The 17,461-nt window shown below is 56.8% G+C and overlaps 1 protein-coding gene across 1 annotated transcript; it reads right to left on the bottom strand.

Annotated features, from left to right (window-relative positions):
* Positions 1 to 33: 33 nt before the first annotated feature.
* NPAS1 (neuronal PAS domain protein 1) lies at positions 34 to 16,511 on the bottom strand. Its single transcript, XM_067718440.1, has 12 exons — positions 16,375 to 16,511; positions 15,118 to 15,300; positions 14,456 to 14,691; positions 7,727 to 7,800; positions 7,376 to 7,465; positions 5,408 to 5,582; positions 3,893 to 4,008; positions 3,576 to 3,733; positions 2,847 to 2,953; positions 2,248 to 2,395; positions 1,105 to 1,199; positions 34 to 586 (listed from the first exon to the last, which is right to left on the bottom strand). Exons 2-12 carry the CDS (start codon positions 15,237 to 15,239, stop codon positions 123 to 125), a joined length of 1,785 nt encoding a protein of 594 aa, XP_067574541.1. The 5' UTR covers positions 15,240 to 15,300; positions 16,375 to 16,511; the 3' UTR covers positions 34 to 122.
* Positions 16,512 to 17,461: the final 950 nt, after the last annotated feature.

Here is a 17,461-nt window from a genome sequence, read left to right on the forward strand (position 1 = left end):
AGGAGCTCCTTGACCCCAGAGAGGAGCCACAGAGCGGGAGCAGGCGTTTAATTCACCGGGGCTCAGAGCCCTGGTCCCCACCCATCCCCCAGGTCCGGCCACGTGGGGGGCTGTTCCAGTCCTCAGTCCCCCTTCCGCTGCACCCTGGTGCCCAGGGGCCCCGGGTAGGGCAGGCCCAGCGCGGGGTAGAAGGCCTCGGGGAGGGTGGGGCCCGGGCCCAGCCTCTGCAGGTGCGGGTACATGAGGCCCAGTTCGGCAGGGCCGTAGCGGATGGTGCCAGGTGCGCACAGGCCCCGCACCACGGGGGGCAGGAAGCCAGTGTGCAGGAGGGAAGGTGGGGGGTCCCCAGGAGGCGCCAGGCCCCACGGCCCCACCAGGTCCTGCTTCAGGGCACCCGCCCGGATGACGGACGTGAACTCGGGCCTCGTTGGGGCCAGGTGGCCGGATGGCTTCTCATCCCCACTGTCCTCCGGGTCTTCAGTCTCCCCCGGGCCGGGCTCCACTTTGATGGGTTTGCCCCGGGGCTGGGGGGCCTTGTCCTCCTGCGGGGGGACGGCCTCCTTTCCTTCCACTGGTGGCTCTGGCTCTGCAAGAGGAAGATTCGGAAGGGCTCCATGTGTGTGTGTCCCCAGCCCTCAGCCTTCCCATCTGTGGAATAGAGCGGTGCCCGTGGTCAAGACCCGTGGATCTCTGCTGGAGGGGTTTGGTCCCCTTAGGGGACACTTGGCAAAGTCTGGAGGCATTTTTGGTTGTCACAACTGGGAAGGAGGACACTCCTGGATTCTAGTGGGTAGAAGTCAGGGATGCTGCTAAAATGCCCTACAATGCATGGGACGGCCACCACCACAAAGCGTGACCATGCCCAGATGCCAGAGGCTCATGTCCGGACCCAGGCTGTCCTCTGGAAGGAAGTTCCATATCTGCGCTGGCCACCTATGGCCACCAAGCTCTTCAAACATGGCGAGTACAACTAAGGGAATGGAATTTTAATTTTAATCTTACTGTAAATAGCCACATGTGAAGCTACTGGCTTCCGCACCAGACAGCACAGGTCCCAGAGGCCACTCGGAGCCTCCCAGGGGCTGGGGTGGCAGGTGGGCTCACCTGTGGGTGCTGGCTCCGGGCTGGACGTGTCCTCATGGGCCACGCTGGCCGGAAGCTGGAAGGCGTCCAGAGGTATCTGGCCCCCCTCGGCTTGACTGGGACAAGACAGATGGGATTGGGAGCTCAAATCCCGGGCCACCCAGCCTCTGGTGAGGGGAGACTCCCTCCTGCCTGCCAGTCTTGTGAGTAGACTTCCCCTCCCGCTCTGAGTGTAGACACTGCCCCCCGCCCCCGCCCGAGGCACTTAGGACTCATCATTGGACCCCAAACTCCAAGTTGGCTTCTAGCCCAGCTTGGCCCCGTCTCCCGAGGCCAAACCTTTGCAGCCCGTGGCCGCCTGGATGTCACCACCTAAGTGTCCCCCGGGTACCTCATGCTCATCTGACCTCAGCATCTTTCTTCCAAACCTGCTGCTCCTCTCAGAGGCTCAGACCCAGGCCCCGCAAAGCCAGAGATGCCAGATGGCCGCCTCCCCTCCTCCACCTGTGCTGCCTGGCACTTCCCAGGACCTGCCCCTGGCCTCCCATCCCTGTCTTGTCCCACAGACCTCCCTCTACATGGCAGCCAGAGTGGTCTTCCCAAGAAGCAGATTTGACTGTGACTCTCTCCAGCCCTAAACCCTTCCATGGCTCCCCAGTGCCCCCACCACCATCCTAAGCTTCGTCTCTCGAGACTCTATACTCCAGCCCAGAGCACCCCCTGCAGTTCCTCAGATGGGTCCGGCTGTGACCCTGAGCCTTTGCCTGTGCTGTGCCCTCGGCCTGGAACGTCCTTCCCACTTCCAGCTTCTTTCCATCATCTGCCCTGCTCTGTGGCAGCCCTCCCCTGGTAAGAGCCTGCCATGGCTCCCCAGTGCCCCAGAAGCACCCTGGGCCTGAGGCCACTTCATATCTGCCTCTTTCTCCCTGGAAGCGCTTGTCACTCTGCCACCCACCCCTGGCCTCCTGCAAGCTCATTCCTTCTCCAGGCCTTTACTCTCACTGGACCCTGTCCCCCTTCATGTTTTCACCACCACTGCCCACATCTGTCCTTTTCTAGAAGCCCTCCCTGAAGAGCCCCCACCCGAAGGTGGGCAGAGCTGGCAGAATCTTCTGGAGGGAGTTCTGAGCTCCCCGTGGGAGAGGAGAGGGGCGCAACCCTCACCTGAGCACGTAGCTGACCCAGAGCACGTGGCGCTCTCCAGGGCTCTTCCCGCTCATGGCCACGGTGGCCACGGACTGTAGCCACACGAAGCCCCCGGCGCGCTGCAGCCAACGGTAGTAACCGGTCATCACCTGGCCCTTGTCCAGCACTGGGCCCAGCCCAGGGACCGGAGACACCGGAAGGGATGGGGTAGGGGCAGGATGAGGTGAGAGGGGCAGAGAGAGATAGGCAGTGGGAGAGAGGTGGACAGGGAGACGGGCAGAGAGAGAGCAACAGGGAAACAGGAAGGGTGAGACGGTGTGGAGAAGAGAAAGGCAAAGAACAGAGAGGGAGGCAGAGAGAGCCCGAGTCAGAAAGACGGAGCGGTAACCCGGCATCAAGGCCCCTGGATTTTGAAGGGTGGGTCAGAGCTACCCCACGGCTCCCCTTACTCCCCACGCCCCCATCCTCAGCCATTGCTCAGAGTCTCCTTGCTGCTCTTCCTGTGCTGAGTGGAGCCCCCAGAGGTGGCAGGAGGAGGGACTGTGATCAGCCCGGGAGAAGGACTTCCAGGGAGTGGGGCAGTGGGGGTGCTCAGGTCTGGGGTGAGGGGTCCTCACGGTCCAGGTGGCTTTGGCGGATCCTGGTTGCATCCTGTCCGTGGACAAACTGGTAGCAGCTGCGGCCCACTAGCTCCGAGGGCCCCAGGTCCATGTGGTCGCTGACTCTGAGGGCAGGGGGCAACAGAGAGGAGGGGAGAAGGGGTCCCAGACCATGGGGTGGGGAGAAAGATTCCAGGGTTGGCTCTGGAATCCCTCAGGGTCCAAACCCTGGCTCTGGAGTGCTCTGGGTCTCAGTTTTCCCCTCTGTAAAATGGGTGGGAGAATATTTAAAATAGTAGTTTCCCTCTTCGGGCAGCTATGGGCATTCAAGCAGACGGCACTCCTGGGTGTGGGGTGGCCCGGCCACTCCGGAGGCGCTCGGTGCTTGGAGACTCTTTCGCTATTTAATTTCCCCCCACTGCGTGGTGCGGGAGAGTGGATGAGAGAGATGAGAGACCGGAGAGGCAGAGAGAAATAGGATCAGGGAAGGGCGGAGCTCTGCTGAAGGGAGGGCCTGGGTCTCTCGGAATCGAGCACAGCCCCGCCTCCATCCCAGAGGCCCCGCCCCAGGCCCCGCCCTAGCCCCCGCCTTCACTCCCTCTTCCAGTTCGCCCTCCGCGGCTTTCCCTCCTCCCGCGGCTCCCCAGGGCCCTGCCCCCACCCCCGCCCCCGAGCTCCTCTGACTTCCTGCCTACCCCCCTCTCCCGTGCGCCCCCATCCTCCCACCTCAGCCCCCAACCCCGGTACCTGCTCTCACAAGCAAGGATGGTGAGACCCAGGCTGAGTCGGAAGACGATCATGTGTCCGTGCAGTGGCAGCTCAGCCAGTGGGGCCGGGGGCAACGTGTGGCCAAGGGCCACAAGGCCCAGGGCGCGGGCCCGAAGGCGACCGGTCACATGGATGACCTGCAGGTGGCAGGCGCGATCGGAGGAGGGCAAGGCGGGGCCAGTGGGGCGGGAGGACCAGGGGGGCCCGTGGACAGAGCTGGCGTGAATACAGGCGCTCTCCTTGGGCCAGGGAGGGGACCCGGGAGTCAGAGGCTGGGGCGGAGAGCTCACACCCACCTTGTACCCTGAGGCCTTGACGTGCAGCCCCCTCTTGGTGAGGGTGGATTTCATGCGGATGAAGAAGGAGCGCTCCTGGACCCGGGAGGAGGGGGGCACCTCGATGGGGCTGGCCTCTGGGACGAAGAGTGAAGGAAGGTTATGGGGTCCTGAAGAGGACACACACGGGCCACCCCTGCCCTCTACAGAGCTATCCAGACACAGGGTCATGGCCACAGTCACACAGACGCACCTATTGGTTCTACAAGCCCACTGACATCCTACATCAACCTCCCCTCCCAGCAGCACCCAGCCTGGTCTTTCTAAAGCTCAGATCTGACCCCATCCCTCCTCTGCTCTGAACCTGCCATGGCTCCCTAGTACCCTTGGGGGAAAGCCCAGCTCATTCTCACCATGGCCTAAAACTTTGGCAAGAACTGCCTCCTGCTGACATCATCTCTAGCCACAACCTCCAGGTCTCAGATCAGACATCTCCTCCAGGAAGTCCTCCCTGACCCCCAGGCTGGGTCAGCTGCCCCTCTGGGGTCTCCTACCCCAGCCCTGCCCACTCTGGGTCATCACTGTCTGGGGACAGGGTCAGTCTCCCCCACTGGACTGTGAGCCCCGGGAGGGTGGGGCTGGGGCTCTTGTCACCACTGTGTCCCCAGCCCTGCCCAACCGAGGGCTGAACACAGCGTGGGGGCTTGGGCTATAGCAACAAATAAGCCACACAAATACAGATTATTCTATAAACCCTGTGAAATTGTCTTATAAATATGCGCACACCCAGATGACCCTGTGCCTCAAACTGAGGTGTAAATATAATCACGCTCCCTAACAGTCCCACACGTGTCACAAACATCTCCCCAAGCTTGCAAGCACTGCTGATAGCTCAGATGGTTTGGGTATTAAGCAAATTCCATATAAGAAAAGCCTATTTATGAGAAAGATAACCTCAGTCCCCCAATATCTCAGAGCTAAAAGGGTAATCTCCAACACCCTCCCCAAAATGGAGTGGAATTTTCCACTGGAGAGCAGAAGCACAGGCGCTGGAGTCAGACAAGCCTGGGCTGGAGTCCAGCTCAATCACTTACAGCTGACCTGGGACACAACCTCTCTATGCTGTGCCCCAGGTTCCTCCTCTATAAAATGGAGATAGTCATAGCTCCTGCTTTGTGGGCTTGTGGTTAGGATTTAATAAAATTATGTACTTAAAGGCAGGGCACGTGTAAATGCCCAATAAGCACACGTTGTTATTATTATTTACCAAAGCCTGGTTCCATCTGTCACCCACAGGCACCCACCTCCACTCTGCAGCCAGAGGGGTCTTTCTAAAGTTCAAATCTTGGGGATCCAGGCAATCTTAGGGAGCCACGTCTCGCTACCTCAATTTAGACTCTGATTCATTTTACAAAAACTTGCTTGCAAAACTCTAACAAGAGTGTTTCTGTATAAAGGGGACATAGTTGGATACATTGTACTCAGCATCCCCTAAGCTACCCTCAGGCCTCTTTCTTTGGGGATGCTGAGAATTACCGATCTCAGGGGTATCCGCAAGCGAGGAGGACGAGGACGAGGAGGAGGAAGAGGAGGGGACGGAGGGCGGGGTGGGGGGCCCGGGGGTCGGGGCCCGCAACCCCAGTTGCTCCAGCACCTCGGAGTGGTCCCCCGGATGAATGTAGTCGAAGAGGCTGCTGCCCGTCAGCTCCACCTGCCGGCGAAGGAGGGGAATGCAGGGGGCGGGTGAGGTGCGCGCGCAGTCACTCGCCCTCCTGTTCTGCCACAGGCTCACTCGCCAGCAAGCAGGTGTGTGTTTTTAGTAGAAAATAAATATATATATATTTAAACCATTTTAAAGGAGGATAAAAACTTAGGCGCTTCCCGTGCCCTCCCACTTCAAACCCAGAGATTATTAAGGATTTTCTGCCCCTGCCTACAGTATAAAGAAGCTGTGTATGTGGTTGGGATGGGGGTGTCGTAAGCCTTCATATACGCAGCTCTTGCTTACTCACTCACCCCCATACAGCAAACAACTGCGCCCTGAAATGACTCACAGGATGGAAATCAGGACACAAGCAGTGGAATGGCTTTCAAACTCTTTAAAGAGTTAGAACCTTTTAATTAGACTTTACATTCAATTCATCCCTCAAATCTCTCACAGTAGTGCCCTTACCTCCACACCTTCCCAGTCCCCGCACCCATCTTCTCCCTGCTGTGTTTCTGTCCCAGCGTCCTCACTGGTCTTCTGGCCTTCAGTCCCCACGTACATACCCCTCCCTAAGTTACTCCCCTGACCATGGCCCTCCTCCTCTCAGAAACCTCCCATGGGAGGTGGCGCAGTGGTTAAGAATCCGCCTGCCAATGCAGGGGATACGGGTTTGAGCCCTGGTCCTGGAAGATCCCACATGCCGTGGAGCAACTAAACCCGTGCGCCACAACTACTGAGCCTGTGCTCTAGAGCCCGCGAGCCACAACTACTGAGACCACAACTACAGAAGCCCATGCACCTACAGCCCATGCTCCACGACAAGTGAAGCCACCGCAATGAGAAGCCTGCGCACCGCAGCGAAGAGTATCCTGCTCACCACGACTAGAGAAAGCCCGCGCGCAGCTACGGAAAGCCAACGCAGCCAAAAATAAAAATAAAGTAAAATTTTTAAAAAAGAAAAGAAACCTCCCATGGCTCCCACTGCTCCTGGGCTTGGGGTCACATGCTTCCCTCTATCCCTCATTAAACACCCCCCCACACACACACACACACACCAGCTTTGATCCTTTCCCCCCACTCTTCCTCCCTCCCTTCCTCTTGTCCATATTCTCCCTTCAGGGTCTTCCTCCTCCAGGAACCTCCAACAACTCACGGAAGAGTTGCTCATGAAGGCCAAATACCAATGCACTGAATTTTCTAAATTTACCATTTGTCAAAATCTTTGTAACAATGATAAAAGTTGACAGCAATTTGTACTGATTGCATTGGCAAGGCCTAAGATGCTGCACAGAGACAAGACTCCAGGGCTGGGGGCTTTTGGCTTCTCTTTGCCCTCCTTTTACCTTTCAGCCACCAGCTGCAGGAGCTGGAACAGAAACAGTGGGTTGAAATAAAGGCAAAATGAAAACTAGTCAACTAAAATGCCACAGAAAATCTTCCAAGCTAGAAACCCCAAGTCCTTCCGGTACGAATTGCTGTAATCCTTTGAAAGTGTTAAGAATAAACAAGTTTTGGTAAATACGGTACAGTTGGCAACCCCTCATAGGCAAATTTAGATTTCTGCTATTTTGCTCTCTCCAAATCGACCTCTTACTTTAATAACCCTCCTCTTCCGGGGAGGAGGAGCCATGTTAGGTGCCATGTGGGGATCCAAGGAACACACTTTGGGAACCAAAGATCCGGTCCTTTTTTTTTTTTTTTTTTTTCATGCTGGGATGGTGAGGTCAGGAGAGAGGAGGGCCGGCAAGGGAGATGGCAGCTGAGCCAGTCCAGGCAGGCTGCTGCGGGCCCCTTACCTGTGAGAGACCCAGATAAATGGAGACTGTCTCTGAGATGTAGAGGAACTTCCCTTCCTGGTTCAAGGCAAACACGAAGCCGTCCAGGGACTAGAGTGGGGAGAGACGGGGTCGGGGAGAGGAGGGCCTGGCATCTGTAAGAGGTTCTGAAATCTGGATCTCGGCCTGGGATGGATTATTCTGGGGTAAGGCGCTTCAGTGGCCCTGGGGGGAGCAGGAGGGGGAGCCTGAGCATTCTGCCTCCCAGTTCTGGGGCTCCCCTACGGGACTGATGCTGGAGAAAAGGGTGCGGTTCTCCCGAGACGGCCACCAGGTGGCAGCAAGGAGCAGCAGGCAGGGAAGGGGCCTCACCTGCAGGATGTGTCCTCCCAGGTGCTGCTCGAAGACTTCGGAGACCAGCGCCACGGGGCCCCTGCGGCCTGGGGCTGGGGGAAGAGGGAGGGGTGAGGCCAGGGCCTGTTGGCCCTATGAAGAATCGAATAGGTGGTGTGAAATAAAGAAGCATGGGGGGCTTTCCTGGTGGCACAGTGGTTAAGAATCCGCCTGCCAATGCAGGGGACATGGGTTCGAGCTGCGGAGCAACTAAGCCCGTGTGCCACAACTACTGAGCCTGAGCTCTAGAGCCCGCGAGCCACAACTACTGAAGCCTGCGCCCCTAGAGCCTGTGCTCCGCAACAAGAGAAGCCACCGCAATGAGAAGCCCGTGCACCGCAACGAAGACCAGCCCCCACTCGCCGCAACTGAAGAAAGCCCACGTGCAGCAACAAAGACCCAACGCAGCCAAAATATTTTATTTATTTATTTAAAATAAATAAATAAATAAATAAATGAAAGAAGAAGCATGGGGAAAGGCCTGTTGAAGGAGGAGGGGGTGTTTGAGCTCAGACCTGAAGGGTGAGAAGGAGGCAGATAGGAGACAGAAAAGGAGAGAGACAGAGAGACAGAGAAAGAGACATTGAGAGACAAAGACAGACAAATAGATGGACAGAGAGATATAAGGAAATAGAGAAAGGAATAAGGACGTTACAACTCAACAACAAAAGGATGAACAATGCAATTCAAAAATGCGCAAAGGATTTGAACAGATATTCTTCCAAAGAAGATGCACAAGTGGCCGATAAGCACATGAAAAGATGTTCAACGTCATTAGTCATTAGCAAAATGCAAATCAAAACCACAGTGAGAGATCACTTCACACCCGCTAGGATGGTTCGAATTTTTTTTTTTAAATAGAAAATAAGTGTTGGCGAGGATGTGGAGAAATTGGAACCCCCATGCATTGCTGGTGAGAATGTGCCACTCTGGAAAATAGTTTGGCAATTCCTCAATAAGTCAAACATAGAATTACCATATAACCCAGCAATTCCACTCCTAGGTATACACCCCAAAGAATTGAAAACAGGTGCTCTAACAAATACTTGTACATGAATGTTCATAGCAGCATTACTCCTAATAGCCAAAAGGTGGAAACAACCCAAATGTCCATTAACTGATGAATGGATAAATAAAATGTGCTATATTCATAGAATGGAAGATTATTCATCCATAAAAAGAAATGGAGTACCGATCCATGCTACGACGTGAATGAACTTTGAAAACATTATGCTAAGTGAAAGAAGCTGAACACAGAGGCTACACGGTGTAGGATTCAATTTATATGAAACGTTCAGAAGAGGCAAACCCAGAGATGGAAGGCAGATCAGTGGTTGCCAGGGGCTGGGGGAAGGGGTAGGAGGAATGGGGAGGGACTGCTAATGGGACAGGGTTTTTGGAGGGTGATGAAAATGTTTTGGAACTAGATAGAAGTGCTGGTTGCACAACATTGTGAACGTGCTAAGTGCCACCGAATTGCACACTGTAAAACGGTGAATTTCATGTTATATAAATTTTACCCCGATAAAATTTTTTTTAAAAGAGAGAGGGGTAGAGACATATATAGACACAGAGAAACTGAGACAGAGATAGGTAAAGACAGAGAGACATAAAGAGATGGAGGGACAGAGGGAAACAGATGTACAGAGACAGATACAGAGAAAGTGGCAGGAAGACAGAGACGGAGAAGTAGACAGAAAACAGAGACACAGGGCGACCCATCCCCCGCAGTGAGGAGCAGAGAGCTCCAGACATCCATGCTGGGCGTGGGCAGAGGCCCTGTGTTCCTGGACTCTGTTCCCACCCAGGATGCCCTCCCTGACCCTGCAGAGAACGACCCCCGCAAGGGGTCCCTGCCCAGATTGGGGAGCCAGTGACCTCGAGGGTCCCCAAGCACCTGGTTCCTGCAGGACCGAAGGTCCAGTTCTGGTGTTAAGCCCCAGGACTGTTCCTCCCTGGCTGTGTGCCCTGGGACCAGTGCCTTTACTTCTCTGTGCCTCAGTTTCCTCCTCTGTCAGGTGGGTTTGCTAACGAGCTGATCTCACAGGGGTGTTGAGCATTCAGTTGGCTTAGGGAACTGAAAGGGCCTACCAGGCGCCCGCATGCAGCAGGTGCTCTGAAACAGAGCTGGGATCAGTATTAATAGCGTGATTACTATTGTTATTTCCAGACCATCAAAACACCAGGCGGCGAAACGCCACCCCCTCCCCCCAATCAGGACGCAGCTCCCAAGCCCCGCCCCCAGCCCCTTAATGTTTGGTCTCGCCTCCTCTCCCAGGAGCACCCCCAGCATCCCCACGGCTGTTCACACCCTTTTTCCACCCCCGCCTGGAACTCCAGGAACAATAACGGGGGGTGTGTGTGATGGGGACCCCTCCCCCGAGATGCAGCGGGAACCAGCCGGGTGACAGGCGGGAACAATGCCGCCTGCTAATTGTCGCAATTTTCCCCTGTCATTTTTGCTAATTCCTTCATTTTCCCTCTCACAGGATCAGCCCAGGTCAGACTGAACGGCTGCAATTAACAGCCTTAATGGGCACGTCGGGAGGGGGGTGTGTATAGGGGGAGGGCTCAGCCACTTGCTGTTCCCTCATCCTTTCCCCGGCCTCTGTCCCCATCCCTGACTGATGTGTCTTATTACCCCCGGCCTCCCCCTGCCCCAAATCCACCAACTCCCTGACTCCTCTCTCTGTGTTTCCTCCTCTCTCCCACAAATACCTCAACTCCTGTGTCCGCCAGATTCAGCTGTGGGCCCTTCCCTACTCTTAGATCTGCCCCCTCCTCACATCCGGACCCCAACCATCATTCGCTCATTCAACAAACATTTCCTGAGTTTCTTATCAGAGCCTGCCTCTGCTGGAACAAAACTGTCCCAGCTGTCATCTTCCCCCACACACAGAGGTGGCGCTGAGGGGCCGAGGGGAGAAGCCAAGACTTCTCCCAGGGGTCCCCCTCCACCTCCCATTCTCAACTGCCCTGAGGGATTTGCTGCCCTGGGCTAGGGCAACTAATGAAGGGCTGGGACTTCATTAGCTTTGGAAGTCTGGGAGAGGGAGCTCCCTGCCATAATCAGAGTGCCTTGCTCCCTGGGAGCAGGCCTGAGGACTGGAGTGGGTGCATTTCTGGCTGTACTTTCCTCAGCTGCATCTGTGAAATGGGTCTAGGGCTGGAGCTGAATGGGTTCATGCATGCAAATGGCACACAGCCAGGTACACAACAGGTGAGTCCTGCACTATTCTTATCAGAATAAGCTCTACTTCAGGCACCTCTACCTTTTGGGGAGGCTTCCTTACCATCCACCTTGACCCTCGCTTTCTCCCACACCTTCACCCATATTCTGCAAGTCCTGAGGCTGGACCCTCACTGCATCACCCGAATCCGACCACCTCTCACCCCACTGCCCCCACCCTGGTGTAGCTGCCCCATCTCCCGCCTGGACGACTGCACTTGCCTCCTCACTGGGCTCCTAGCTTCTGCCCTCACATCCATCACCTCTGTAACTCCCATCTCACTCGGGGTAACAGCCAAAGTCCTCACCACGGCCTGAGAGGCCCTGCAGGACCTGGCCCCTGACCCTCTGACCACTTCCTGCCTCACTTACTCCTCTCTGGAGCCCCTGACCTCACAACTGTGACCTGCATGTAGCAAGCTGATTGCTGCCTGCCTCAGGGCCTTTGCACTTGCTGTTCCCTCTGCCTGGAAAACTCTCCTCCCAGCTTTTCTCCTAGCTTTTCTCCCTCACCTCCTTCCAGTCTCAGCTCAAAGGTCACTTAGAGAGGCCATGCCTGACCTGTGAGTTGTGATGTCCCCCCTCCTCCCCTCACACAGTTCTATAGTCACCCAAGAAATATTTAGTGACCCCTTACTGTGCCCCAGGCACTATTCTAGGCTCAGCACACAAAGTGCTGTAGGGGAGAAACACAATAAACAACAGAAATAAAAAATATATAGTATTAGATGATGATTAGTACTATGGAAAGAAATAAGGCAGGAAAGGAAGATAGGACATGCTGGGAGCAGGGAGTTGTCTTTTTTTTTTAAGCACCTACTATATGCCACATGCTCTTCTCTCTCTCTCTCTTTTTTTAAAGTCTTTATTGAATTTGCCACAGTATTGCTTCTGTTTTATGTTTTGTTTTTTTGGCCCTGGGCATGTGGGATCTTAGCTCCCTGACCAGGGATCAAACCTGCACCCCCTACACTGGAGGGAGAAGTCTTAACCACTGGACCACCAGGGAAGTCCCAGGGTTGTCATTTTTAATAGAGTGGTCAGGGAAGGCTTGACTGAAAAGCTCACATTCTAAGGGAAGGGAGTTCCTGGTGGAAGCCCAGCAAGTGCAAAGGCCCTGAGGTGGGAACAGGCTTCTCTGAACAGCAAGGTGGCCCATGTGGGGGAGAGGGTTGAAGAGGCCAGAGGGGTGGAAAGGTGATATCAGGGAGGTGGGGGGCAAGGGACCTACCATGTCAGGTGTGTAGGCCCACCTTTGAGGGCAGGGACTTTGTCCTGTTCCCTGCTGTGTCCCCAGCACCTAGAACGGTGCCTGGCACAGGGAAGGTATTCATTGGGCATTTGTTGAATGAATGACAAACACTGATAGGAGATCAAGGCTGTCTCCTCCCCAGACTTAGAGCCCCCTGGCTAGACTTCAACATCTGTCATCCCATTTCACTCATGGTAGAGTAAGGCCCAGAGAGAGGCCGAGACCTGCAACATAGGACCCATCCCTGGAGACCCACAAGCATGCCAAGGATGGTGGTTGAGAAGGTGGGCTCTGGAGCCAGGCCACTTGAGTTTGAATCTCAGCTGGGCCCCTTCTCAGTTGTGTGACCTTGGGCAAAGAGCTTCACATCTCTGGGTCTCAGTTTTCCCCTTCTGTAAAATGGGAACATAGCATTGCCTCCCTCCGAAGATTTTTGAGAGGATTAGCAAGTGAATTTGGATGCAGCACTCAACACCGTGTCTGACTGGTATGTTACTGCTATTATTTTTGAGGAGAACGCGGGAGCCCCCTCCTTTACAGAGAGCTTGAGGCAGAATGCTTTGCTCTCTGACGGCAGCTAATTCACTGTCCTCAGTTTTCCCATCTGAACTATTGAAGCAGGTGCTTGGCCTCTTGTTGGGGTCCCGGGAGAGCAGGAAATGCTCCCAATTTCTTAATTTTGTGGGTACAGCGGGAGTCCACGCAGTTCCTCCCCCGCACACTGTCCTGCCCCTCCCCCTTCCCACGTACAGGCAGGGAGGTTGCTGAGGTCAGTGGTCTTGAATTAGCCATCCCGGCAAGCACGGAGGGGGGAGGCCGGACGCCGGTGAGGCTCTCTCAGCGTCTTCCCCCTTTCTCTCCCCGGGGCTTGGGGACAATAGACAAGATGTTTATCCCCCGCCGGCGCACATGTTGTTCGCGGTAATGACAGTAATCAGCGGCGCTAATGCCGCATTCTCTCCGCGCCAGTCAATTCGCCTAATTACCGCCTGGGAAGCCGGATTATTTAAATTTAAATGGTGATTTATTGCGAGTTTAATCAATGCTATTTTCTCTCCCCCCTCTCCCCTTAGACCAGGGCAGGAGGGGAATTGGAGCCCCTCCAACCCCACCTTAAGGACAACCCTTCGGAGGGGGGGGTGGAAGTAGCCGAGGGTGCCCTGTCCCTGTCACCTGCGACCTCAGATGAAGACGATTCTCTCTCTTCTCGTAATAGGAGTAAAGTAATAAAACATAAAATAGAAGTAATAACAATAACATAACACTTCTATATAATGAAGTCTGAATAATAATGAAAGTAGATATCTATCTATATATATATCTGTGTTTTACATATTCTATATTTTAACATATTATTGATTGCATTTCGTTATTGTGTCTTGGCCAGTAGGATGTCAGCCTGTCCAGGGCAGGCACTTTTATGCAGCTTGTTTTCTGCTGGATCTCCAGGGCTCAGAACTGTAGCAGGCACACAGTAGATGGTCAATAAACCTGCAGGTAACCATTGATAACAGTGCTTGCTAGACATTGATCGTTTACTCTGTGCCAGGTGTGTTTAGGGTCTTTACACATACACATATTACCTGGTAGATCTTCTTCTCTTCTCAGCCCTGCGGGTGGGGGTGGGGCTTCATCATGATTCCCATTTCACAAGTGAGGCACAGAGAGGTGAGGCGACCTGCCCAGGGTCACAACGGTGGGGAGTGGCTGAGTGGGGACAGGGACCCCCGTCTTTCTGAAGCTCGCCATCTTACCTGCCATATTATCCTGTCTCCCTCCCGCATCCCAAACTGGGAATTCAGACTCTAGAGGTTCCCTCTGGGGTCCCTCAGGTCTGACTGCGGGAGTTTCTTGCCCATTAGTGGATAGGAGGCCCAGGCTGGGTCCCCCCGTCCCGCCCATGGCGCTGTGATAATAATGATTCATTTTCCCTGATAACAATAAGAGCATTAACTGGTTGTATGATCCAGTGTGGCCAGGCCCGTGATTAGGCCAGAATTCATGAAATCGTCCCTACCTGGTGAGCCCGTTTTAGAGATGAGTAAACTGAGGCTTGGACAGTTGAAGCCGCCTGATAGGAACACACAAAAGGTCTGACTCCAAATCCTGTACTCCCTCAGGATGCAGGAGCTGGGAGAGAGCTGGTGCGCACCCTCAGGTACCAGGTGCCCTGCACCGGGGGAGCGCGCCTGGACCCCCCCCCCCACCCCCGCGCATGCGCACTCACCTAGGCCAACCTGCGGCCCCGCGGACCTCAACCCCCAGGGTGGCGCCCCGAGAGCGGCGAAGCGGCGCAGGCGGAGGTAGGTGACGCTGAGGCGCACGATGGACGCCTTGTCCAGCTGGCTGGAGATGGCTCCGGGCAGCGGGAGTAGCTTGGCCAGCTCGAAGAACTCCAGGTTCTCCTTTCCGCGCCGTGAGCGCGCCGCGTTACGGGACTTCTCCTTGCGCTGCGCCTGCAGGCTGGGCGGGCGGCGCGGAGGGGGCGTCAGCGGGGCCCGGGGACTCAGGGGTCTGGGGTTGGGGGACGAGCCTCGCCTCTTGGGGCCTCGGGAACGGGACGGGATGTTGAAAGTGGATTCAACACTCCCGAGGTGGGGCAGAGCCTGAGTGTGACTTCTACACCCGGCCGTGGAGCAGAACCTGGGGTGTAAATTCTGGGGGAAGGAGGAGGAAGAGGAGAGAGATAAGAATGTTGGGTAGGAATTCCGAGGAAGGGGGCTAGGAACAGAACGCCAGGTGTGTGGGGTGGGTGTTACAACACAACGGTTGAGCAACTCTGGGTAAGAAATTCTGGCCCGAGGGGGCGGGGCAGAAGGTGAGTGTGAATCCTCCCGGGACACCGCCTTGGGGGCGGGACCACAGCCCGAGGGGCGGAGCTTTGCTCACCAGGGTCCGGGCGGGGTCTTGACCACAAACCCCGGCAGAAAGTCCCAAGGGACGCTGCCGCCGCGACCTCCCCCGCACCTGACCTCGCCTCCACCGCCACTGCTGGGGTAGGGGGCCGCCATCTCCGCGGAGACCCGCTCAGGCGGGCTCAGAGCAGCCTGCGGAACTCGAGAGCCGCGTCTCCTGCAGCGGGAAGGAGCGGGAGGCAGCGCTCAGCGCCCGAGGGGACAGGTGGGGCACCTGCTAGGGAAACCGAGGTCCGCGTGGGGCGCAGGGTCCCAGCAAGGAGCTGCGGCTAGATGCGCCTCAGTTTCCCCTCCCTGGGGGCCCCGCTACACAGTCCGCAGCTCTCACCGCGCCGGGCTCTGGGAGAAGCTCAGGACGAGGACGTGCCCCGCCGCCGCCTCCCCCGCGCCGCCCGCTAGAGCGCCCGCCTCACGCCCGCGCCGGGCCGGCTCCCGCATACCAATAGGCGCACGCGGCGCGCATACGGATCCGACCGGCCCGCGCGCTGCGTGCCAAGCATGCCCAAGCCGGGAGGGGGGCGGGCGCCTCGCCGGGGCCCGGGCGTGCCCGGCTGCAGCCCCCAGAGCCCTCTGCCCCGGGGAATCCGCCCCCAGAAGCCCATCCCAGGAGTCCGGTTCCTTGCATCTGCCGTGCGCCTATTTCCCGGGCTGGGCTAAGGAGGTAGGGGGGACAGAGGCCAGGGACCCCACCCTGTGCTCTGCCCAAGGACCACCCCCAGCCCCTCGGGGGTGATGCCACGCGTCTGGGCAGCCAAATCTCCGCAACCACAACTTCCTCCCCGAAGGCCCGGACATGCGAGCCTCAACCCCAGATGCAGTGGCCAGAGCCTCAGCCCGAGGACGCCCCCAGGATGGACCAGACACTCGGGGCCCAAGTGTCCTAGTGTCCAGATCCCCCAGAACAAGGAGCATGTTGAATTCGGTCTTCATTCCTCCAGGACTAGGCATTCAGGTTCCACCCCCGCTCCCCATATCCACACCTCCCCCAAGCCTCCCCAACCAAGTGTCCCGATGCCCTAGACCTTGGCGTCCAGATCCCCCAGCCCCCTATTTCTCCAGGACCCAACATCTGTGCGCCCCCTCCCTCAGCCTCGGGATACAGGCGTTCCGATGCCCTAGCTCCAAGCACACTGGAGTTCCGGTCCCCTTTTCCTCCAGGACCCAGGAGTTCCCTGTCCTCTCATGCCAGCCCCCAGGCGTTCCCTACCCGCAGTACCCACAGCCTCGTTACCTGGCCACGGGTCAGGCTCCGGGCACGGCGTGGGGCCGGCCGGGCGGCGCAGCAGAGGAGCGGCCCCATAGACCCCGGGGCGGGCCGGGCTCGGCGAGTCGCGCGGGCTGTGGCGCTAGGCTCTCAGCGCCCACCGAGGCCTCGCAGACTTCGAGATGCGGGGACAGCGCTGGCGGGCGGGGGCGGGGCCTGCTGGAGCCCCGCCCACAGACTCTCCGCCCTTGAGTCCAGCCCAGCTCCAGCCACTCTGGCCTTTTCCGTGGTAGGGGTTTCCAAGCAAGGGAGTCCCGGGCTGCTCTGGTGTCCGAGTCCCCTCACCCCACCAGAACGAGAACGTCGAAGTCAGCTTTCCCACCCCGAGAGAACACCAGAGTCCGGGCACCATCTCTATACCCCACCGGGAGGGACTATCATCCCATCTTCCCCAAGAGAACCCGGCACCCCGGCAGCCCCTCGGGATAAGGCGGGCACCTTGCACCTGAGTCTCTTTTAGGCGTGGAGACCCAGACGTCGGTGCCCCCTCCAAGGGCGCAAATCCAGGTGTTAGAGACTCTTTTCCAGGAGAGAATTTAAGGGTGTCAGCAAGACCCCCTGGACAAGAAGGTGACCTTGCACCCAAGCTCTGCCCCCCTCCTTATAAGAGCAGGATTTGACAACTGGACCTCCCAGGGACTGGGACACAGGTATCCGAGGAACTTCCGAGACCAGGATCCTGGGGTCTTATACCCACCACTGCTCCCACGGCAACCCCGACATCAGAGCTTCCCATTAGACCATAAATGGGAACTAAGGAGTTATAGCGCCTCCCACAGAGAACTGGGGACCCAGGTGACTGAGTCAGGCCTTTCCCACTCTGGTAGGAGATACTACACCTCTCTCTCCCAAGCCCCTTCAGCAGCCTGGCATGCGGGTTTCCAGGCGTTTAAGTGCTCCTAGGAGACCACAATGCAACTAATGAAGGTGGGACAGGAGCCTTAGGAGAGGCAGGTGGGTGGAGGCTGGCAGAGAGCAAGGGTTCCTCTGTCTGGTTGGACAGAGGAACCGAGGCACACACCTCTGAACCCTCATGTGCACTGGCTGATGGGAA

This window comes from Pseudorca crassidens, chromosome 20, assembly GCF_039906515.1.
Source record: "Pseudorca crassidens isolate mPseCra1 chromosome 20, mPseCra1.hap1, whole genome shotgun sequence".
Taxonomy (NCBI): Eukaryota; Metazoa; Chordata; class Mammalia; order Artiodactyla; family Delphinidae; genus Pseudorca; species Pseudorca crassidens.

What these genes read in the sequence shown, in the direction of transcription:
- NPAS1 (XM_067718440.1), bottom strand. Translation starts at nt 15,239, where the DNA reads ATGGCGGCCCCCTACCCCAGCAGTGGCGGTGGAGGCGAGGTCAGGTGC. An exon ending in TGCGGATACCCCTGAGATCG is followed by an intron (nt 4,009 to 5,407) that starts GTAATTCTCAGC and finishes TCTTCGTCCCAG; the next exon opens with AGGCCAGCCCCATCGAGGTG. An exon ending in CCCGGAGCCAGCACCCACAG is followed by an intron (nt 587 to 1,104) that starts GTGAGCCCACCT and finishes TTCCTCTTGCAG; the next exon opens with AGCCAGAGCCACCAGTGGAA.